General features: G+C 53.9%; 1 protein-coding gene across 1 annotated transcript in view; it reads left to right on the top strand.

The window, feature by feature from the left end:
* Positions 1–5,919: 5,919 nt before the first annotated feature.
* Positions 5,920–8,445, top strand: part of MICALL1 (MICAL-like 1) — a gene marked incomplete at its 5' end in the record, with an annotated part of 13,243 nt that continues 10,717 nt past the window's right edge. Inside the window, 3 exon segments of the mRNA XM_010146797.1 lie at positions 5,920–5,971; positions 6,244–6,292; positions 8,047–8,188. Of these exon segments, the coding sequence (XP_010145099.1) occupies positions 5,920–5,971; positions 6,244–6,292; positions 8,047–8,188 (243 nt within the window).

Below are 8,445 nucleotides of genomic sequence, written 5' to 3'. Positions count from 1 at the left end.
GGCTCTGGGGCCTTTTGGGATGAGGGATGCTGTGTTTCGATGGGTGACACTCTGACCGGGGCTTGGAGACCCGTCAAGGTCAGGAGCAGCAGGAGTTGTGTGGCTTAAGGCCGAGGAGAACGTGGAGGTGGGGTAGGTCCAGCCTCGAGCTAGCATGCTGGTCCTGCCCTACACCCCACTGAGAGCGGTGCCTCTCAGGGCCAGCTGGGCAGGGGGGTGTTTCGCCTCTGTGGGAGGTGGGTATTCCAGCTTCCCGAGGACCAGAGGCCTGCCTGCCACAGTGACATTCCGAAGGCAGCTGCTCTGAAACATGTAGAGCCCTGGACCTGCTCGCTTTGTGCATTTGCACCCAGCTTGCTTGCCGTGGTTGCTGCAATGGAAGCAGGAGATACTGAATGCCAGCAGGGATATCAATCCGTGCTGGCCTGCCCCGGCAAGTGGCTTGGAGTTGAGTTTCCTCATCAGCCTCACTTTCGCAGGAGGACTCTGAGTGGAAATGTAACTTTCAAGAGGCAGCTGGTGAATTTGGGATTGCTTGGGGGCACGGTGTCAGGCTGGAGAAACTGGCTGAGCAGCTGGAAGGAATCTGCCCTGACCTGCGTGCCTGCCCCGGCACTCCTGGGAATCTCTGCTCTAATCTTTGGCAGCCCTTGCAGTGCAGGTCAGCATCATGTGGCTCCTCGCCTGTCAGCGAAGCATCCCCTGTCACATTCTGCTCCAGAGCTGGTTGTTCTTCCTCTGAGGTTACCTGATCGACCAAATCCTCTTTATTGAGCTGGCCCTGGGATGGCCTTTTGTCATGACAATAACAAAAAAGTCCGTCTCTAGCAGGCAGAGGCTTGACAGTGATACTGCTGTGGAGGTGCAGCGCCCATGAGAGGGCAAAACAGGCTCCTGTTCTTACAAGCAGAGGCTGAACAGGTGGGCAGGAAACCAAACTGCTGCCTGATGTGTTTCAGGTGGCTGCCAGGAAACCCTTAGCATGGGATTCGGGAACCACCAAGAGCCAAGACATACGATAGCTTTGCATTGCTCTGGGTCTTGAGCGTTCTTGTGTCCTGGCAGCCCCCCGTGGTATGGCTCGCTCTGACCAGCTAGGATAAAGCCTCTGAAAATGCTCCCAGCTTCAAGGCTGCTGGAGGAGAAGAGGCAAATTAAGGATGGGAACACTTGCAGTTTCTCTGTTTCTGAAGTTTGGGTTGTTTTTGGGTTGTTTTTTGTGAGTGGCACAGTAACTGGGAACTGAAAAGTAGAGGTTCAGCAAAAGCTTATGATAAACGCCACTAAAACCACCTGATTGTTTCCCATTAACCATATTTACCATCCCACTAAGCAGCAGACGCTGCTCTTAAGTTGTCAGCGGGCTTAAATCTGCTCCTGGCAGATGTCCTAACTAAATGCTTCACGGTCCCTCTGCACGAGCTGTATTGGAGACAAAGCCCAGGGCCTTACAAGGACATGGCATGCTGTAGAAGGATTTTCAGAGGGTGGTCAGGAGAGTAGCTTCATTTCATCTGATTCCAGCTTCTTCAGCCTGTCCCGATTTGGAAGTGGGAAGATTGGATCAAAGGCAGTAAATCTGATGGTGGAGGAAGAGTAGTCGCCTTTCTTGTCTTCTAAAGTCATCCCGTTAATGGGACTTGGCAGGGATCTGCAAGTACGTTTCTGACCTTGCGTGGTTTTCCTTTGTGCTGGGCTCTCCTGGCCCACAGGAGACGGCTGTGCTGCTCCCCAAAGGCTGGAGATCCTCCACTCAGCTGCTTCCCCTTGGGTCACAGAGGGAAGGAGCGAGCACTCCCATCCAAGAGCTGGGCTGGGACTCTCCCGTGTACCCTCGCGATACCGCTCCTCTGGCACTGTGATCCTCTGGGCTTTCTTCGGCAGCCGTGGTGGCTGTTGGTTTGTCCCGGCTGTCTGACCCTGCCTGGACACACCTCTGTCGTGCTGGTAGGTGACACCCTGGGGAACAGGCTGTTGTGAAAGGAAGGAGAGGCCATTCGGATAAATGAGACTGGGGATAGTTTTCCGTGTGACCCCTGTTTCGAGCCCAGTCCCCTTGGGATGAGGTAGGCGACATCAGTGAGATGCTTCCCTGGAGAGCTTCAGAGCCACTTCTGCGGGATGCTTGGAAACACCAGAGGTGTTTTACAGAAAGAAGCAACCAAAGGTGGAAGTGCTCAGTATCCGCTGATTGTTGCCGAAGGTGTCTCCAGCTTCCCACTGCAGACGGGGCGCGTGCCCGCGAGACCTTGCTGTTTCATCCCGAGGCTGGAAGCCCCTGGCCCTAGCTCGGCTGCCGTATGCACCACGCTTGGTGTCACTGCCTCGCTCTCCCAGCCGGGAAACCTGGATTCAGCCCCTGCCTGCACTGCTGGCTGTGTGATCTCAGGCCGAGACGTTTAATCTCTTCTTTTCCCTTGTCAGTTAAGCTGGAAGCGTCCAGGCCAACTTGACAGTGGACCATGGGGATTAATGGGTTTGTTTACTCAGCGCTCTAGAAATCTAAAGCACGAAATTAGTGTTTACAAGGCATTTGCCGCAGCTTAGTGAAGCAAAGAGCGTCTTTCAGCGTCCCAAGCTGTGCAGCCTCCCCAGAGCTCAAGGGAGGTCCTTGGCATTCAGAGGCGAGAAGAATACGAGAGCGTGGCACACGCCTTTTGAGTGCCGAGAGGTGTTGGTTCGGGGAAAACGGGAGTCGAGCTGTACGCTAGGAAAGGTTTTGTCTCCAGAGCTGTGGGTTTGGCTACAGGCAGGATGACAAATATCGTTTGTTCCTTCCCATGTGCTGCCTGCATTTCTCTAACAGGACCTGGAAAGCTGAAGGGCTTATTATGTGGTGCTGCCGTTAAAAATGCCTATGATTTATGTTTGAGGAATCCAGGAATTTGCTCTGGGTTTAGCTGTACAGCACACCCTTCCCCCTTCCCTGGGTGTGCTGTGCTCCCTGGCAGCTGCCCTAAACCCCAGAGTGCTTAGTGGCTCTGTATGTATCTAATTAGGTAAGCGCTTGGGATGTTATTTGCATGGAAATACTACTCCAGGATATGCTGCGACGTTGGGGTTTGCTGAGTCAAGACAGTTGTTCGACTGGGAAATCCAGAGTCTTGCCTATTCTTACATCCGATCCCTTGGGCTGGTGTGTTGTCAGGAGCGGAGCCTGAGCGGGATGAACGGCCGCTGAGATCAGGGCGAGGAAGTGTTGAGACGTGTAGCCACTTGTCACGGAGCTGCGGGATGGCAAGTTCTGGTCTTTCTGCAGAGGAGGCAGTTTAGAGGGGAAGGGGGTATGTCTGGGGTGACTTTCCCCCACGCCTGAGAGGCTGTGCTCTGAGGAGCCATGGGGATGCTGCACAACGGAGCGGCCCTTGGGAGTGCTCACATCAGGAGTGACGGAGATCGGTGTGGTCCTCCCGCTTGGCTTGTTCAGAGAGGGAGCTGGAAAACGCAATGGAGAGGAATTGAATGAACTATGGTCCCCAGGGCCTCGTATTAATGGACTTCAATGTCTTGGGTAAAAGCTGAGAGTCTGCGATCCTGCGTTAGTTGAAAAAAAGCTCCTTGTATTCCCTTGGTTATCCCCCGTTACCTCTTGAGCTTCACGTCCTCCCTGCTGGCATCCCCTTTCCAAGACAGGTTTGCCTTGGTTTATTAAAATGGCTTTGGTTCGCTGGGGCAGAGTGGGATGGGCATGATGTTTTGTCTGTCCAAAAACTACTATCCCAGCCCCGGCCACCAAGGAGTCTTCGAGCTTCCAGCGGCACCACTCCCATATCCTGAAAGCGAGGGCATTCAAAATGAAGGTCATGAGTGTTTAGAGGGAGGTTGATACATAACTTTGCTGTCATCGCTTCTCCTGTGTTCCCAAACAGGTATTTTCTTTAAAAGGAAAAAAAAAAATACAGCAAGGTTAAAGGGGTTTTCTAGGAAAAAAAAGAAAAAGAGGTTAGGGAAAAAACATCTCCCAGTGGCAACTAGTCATAAATACAAAAAAGGCACCAGCCTTCACATCAGAGCAAAGGCTGTGGCTGGAGCCCTTCCTCGCCAGCGTGCAGGGAAGGAGAAGCTGCGGTTCGAACAGGCCGAGTCCTGTGCGTGTCTCTGCGTGTGCCGTCAGAAAGGTGCTCCGCACGGCGCTGAGCATCCAGCCCATCTCCTGCCTGCGTCCTCCCACCGCAGCGAGCCGTTTCGTTTGTCTGGGAGGAAACGGCACCGCCAGCCTCCTGCTTTTGAACGGAGGAAATGGGATTTTATGGTGGCGCAGGCAGCTGGGAAAACCTTCCTGAGCTCATCACGGCCTTCCTCTGCGGCATGGGGAAAGGCGCGCGAGCGGCTTCGAGCGGGGGCCGGGGTGGCCTGCGGTGCGGCGCCGGGGCGGGTTGGGTTGGCGTTACAGGAAAAGGCAATAAAATCCGAAGGGGGATGGAGGAAGGGAGGCTCCCGCGGCCTCTCTCCGTGGGCGCACGGGCGAGGGTTCGCCGTCTCGCCTGATTCCTGAGCGACACCTTTGGGGTTGGGGGGACGCGCCCCTCCTCTGATCTGAACTGTCTTTCTGGGTCGGTCTCCCAGGTTTTGGCACCTCTCCCTGGCCTCTTGGGGTGGCTTTGCCCAGAGCCTGAACCTCTCCAGGCTGCATCCTCCCCTGTGCATCCAGCTTTCAGGCACACTGAGCTGCTGCATGTGGGTTTTTTTGGTAACACAGCTGAGATCCTCGTCAGGAAGGGGGTTAGCGTAATGCTGTTTTCACACATCATACCCACGCACATATGCAAACGGCGTAGCTGCCTCCTTCCTGTGTTTCTCACCGTCTACTGAAAACCTGAGGACCACTTTAGCCCTCTACGCTCTGCTTCTGTGATGAAGGCAGCTAGTCACTCCCTGTGACTGAGCTGATTCGGTCCCCCAGAGGGGCTGGACGTGACCCTGCAGTGTGCGCTGGCAGCCCAGAAAGCCAACTGTATCCAGAGCAGTGTGGGCAACAGGCCGAGGGAGGGGATTCTCCCCCTCTGCTCTCGTGAGACCCCACCTGGAGTTCTGCATCCAGCTCTGGGGTCCCCAACATCAGAAGGACATGGACCTGTTGGAGTGAGTCCAGAGGAGGCCACGAGGATGCTCCGAGGGCTGGAGCCCCTCTGCTATGGGGACAGGCTGAGAGAGTTGGGCTTGTTCAGCCTGGAGAAGAGAAGGCTCCCGGGAGACCTTACAGCACCTTCCAGTACCTGAAGGGGCTACAAGGAAGCTGGGGGGGCTTTTTACAAGGGCCTGTAGTGACAGGCCAAGGGGTAACGGGTTTAAATTGAAAGTGGGGAGGTTTAGATTGGCTATCAGGAAGGAATTCTTCCCACAGAGGGTGGTGAGGCACTGGAACAGGTTGCCCAGAGAAGCTGTGGATGCCCCATCCCTGGAAGTGTTCAAGGCCAGGCTGGAGGAGGCTTTGAGCAACCTGCCCTAGTGGAAGGTGTCCCTGCCCATGGCAGGGGGGTGGAGCTGGGTGATCTTTAAGGTCCCTTCCAACCCCAACCATTCTGTGATTCTATGATCCAGGGGGACAAGTGAAATGCCACAGTGTGTTTGGGTTGGGAACTGCTGGGGCTCCCCTCTGGGCCCTGAACACCTTGCCTACCTGCTTTGGCCAAGGACGGTTTGCTGTGTACTGCCAGTGTTGGGGGCAAGTGAGGACAACTGCAGTTTAAGACCTTCTGTGTCACCCCAAATCCTGGGGTGACCTCAAATCCCCTGAGGTGGTGTAGGGAGGGTTTGTCTAAGGATGCTGGTAGGAGAGAGAGATCTAGCACAGGTGGCTCTTTCTCTTGAGGTGGGGGATCTGCTTCCCTGTCCATCTCCCAGTGTTGTGCTGGTGGCCTTGTAGGGGCAAGTTTGGGGTGACGTGTACCTTTTGGCCCAGTGTGTGGTGCTTTTCAGAATATGGCCCTGGGATTCCTGTAGCCTTCAACCACAAGGATAGAACAAGCAGGTAACGAGAGACAAGTATGACATTTTAATTTCCTGTCCACCAGCCCTTTGGGACTTGCTTTCTTTTTTTAATTGGAATTTCCCTTTGGTTTCTTTGTTCCTTTACAACCTGAAATCTGGTTTGCCAAGGTCTTGTTTATCTGGGGTCTTGTTTGTTGAGTTGTTATAATGCCCCAGGAAGGTTGGCTGTCCTGAAAACCTTGCGTGTGTGGTGGCACTGGGGCATTCTTCTTCTGCATCTCATGTGGCTTCTCTTGTGCTCTTTCATTTCAGAGACTTTGATTCCCTCTCCAAGGATGATGTCTATGAGAATAACCGCTTGGTAAGTCCCCTGTATGCCGTACACAAAAGGAAGAAGGGGCATTGGAATGATTTTTATGGAGGTCACATAGTGTGGGAGGGCTTCGTGACGGTGGTGAAGGAGTGAGAAAAATGTGTAAGTAACAGGCAGGAGCTTCTCTGGAAGCATAAAGGAATCTGAAATATCAGCTTCCAGCCTGGGCCGAAGAGAAGATAAGATTGTTATCCTGATTGTTGCCAAGACAACATCTCAGGTGGAGATTAAAATGGTGCAGCGTCTTCTTGACCTCAGCTGTTCCAGACTTGCAGGCAGTGGAAGCGGGAAGCTAGTTTTACTCCAGGCATAAACAGAGGTGCTGGGCTTTGGCTGGTCTGCAACGTTCCCCTCCTGCCTGGAACAGCTAGAGCCAGCAGCAGAAGCAGGCAGTGGAGAATGGGAAGATGACCAACACCATAATAGCCTTGTTATTTTGCAGAGCGAAAGATTAATTGCCACAGGCTCCATCTGATAGTCTGTGGAGAGACATGGGCCTTCCATGTCCACCTTCCCAAGACAAGTTGTGTAGAGTTTCTGGGATTAGGGCTTTCCAGCTGGGTCCTGCCCTTTCTAGACGAGTTGGCCCTTTCAGCCATTAGCAGCTATCTTTTCCCAGTCGAGACGCATGCAACAGATTTCTTGCCTAAACTGGGGTCTGTCATTGCTCCCTGCTGCTTGCAGTCTTGCGAGCAGCAAGGCTCAGTCCAGAGACCTGGCTTAAAGCCAGGCTGAGCAGAGCTGATGTCCAGAGTTGGCATTTCACACCCATGATTACTGCAAATACACGTTTTCATTTATTTCTTAATTCCTTTTCTTTAGACCCCACACCCTGCACAGCATCTTGTGCCCCAGAGCACCTTCGGTCTTTACCCACACCCTGTACCTGGTACCTCGCTGTTCAGTGCCCACACCAGTCCCATCCCCTCGCTTTCTCTTCAGTCCCTGTCACAGTCTTGCCTTGGGGATCGCCGTGGGTATGCTGCCCTCGGCACCACAGCGGGATGGCCGGTGTATAGCCAGTGTTCCACATACACCATGGAGTGGGAGGGTCTCAGACAGCTATCTCCTTCCTTTGCTCCTTCCTTTCAAGTAGTCATGTGTGCAGTTGTAGGAACTACGTGCTTCTTATCCCAGTGTCCTTGTCATTCCTTCTCACTGAGGCACAGGAAAGCACTGAAGTGGCTTGTTCCTGGCAGGCTGTTGAGCAGGGGTGGCTGTGTTAACGGTAGGAGGGGATATGGCACCTCAGAGCATGAAAGGGTGGGCAGGGTCAGTGTTTCTGTGGGATGAGCTTTTGGGGTGGTCAGGGCCACTGCTCAATAAAGCTGGTGTTTGGCTGTGTCACTGGAATTATCTGCCAGCCCGTGGCCCTCCTCGGTGCCGGGCCCTCGCGTGAAGGCAGTGGTGGTGTGTCCGTTTCATGGGTTGGAAAAACACTGTTTCTTTTTCCAGTGGAAACCTAGACCTCCTGAGAGTTACCCTCCCTCTCCCAGTGCAGCAGCCGAATGCCACAACCCCTCGGTGGGAGTTGCAGGGGCACAGGCAGCTGCAGCAGCAAGTTCCCTTGCTTCTGATGCCACCTTTCCATTCAAGCAGCATGTCTGGGACCCTCTGTCAGTCAGGGATGCCATGGGCCTACTACTTAACCTTCCCTAGCCCCTTTCCAACTTTATTTCTCTGTTATTTTTCAGAGAGCATCACTTTTCTCTCCTCACTGTCTGTCTCTGCTGTTCCTGCAGGCCTTTGAATTGGCAGAGCGGGAGCTGGGCATCCCAGCCCTGCTAGATCCCAATGACATGGTCTCCATGAAAGTCCCCGACTGCCTCAGCATCATGACTTACGTGTCTCAGTATTACAACCATTTCAACAGCCCCAGCCAAGGTGAGTGTCCTCCCACCCCTCTGGCTTCCAGTCTGTCCCCCACTTGAGTACAGGAAACGCAGCGGTACCTGTGCTTCCTCCTTCCAGTGGCAAATGGGAGCCGTGTGTGTTCGTGGGGAAGGGGAGAGCAGGGGGTAGTACCTGCCTCTCTTGGATCTTGCTGGTGCCGGTGAGGAAGGCTTGGAACTGGGTGTGGAGCGTTTTTAACAGCTCAGGCTCCGGAAAGAGGAATGCCTTGTTTCTCCTCCCTCTGCATT

The sequence above is a fragment of the Eurypyga helias genome, unplaced genomic scaffold (assembly GCF_000690775.1).
Source record: "Eurypyga helias isolate BGI_N326 unplaced genomic scaffold, ASM69077v1 scaffold20602, whole genome shotgun sequence".
In the NCBI taxonomy this organism is placed as follows: domain Eukaryota; kingdom Metazoa; phylum Chordata; class Aves; order Eurypygiformes; family Eurypygidae; genus Eurypyga; species Eurypyga helias.
Note: the sequence above shows the minus strand (reverse complement) of the source record. Positions and strands in the feature narration are given on the sequence as shown.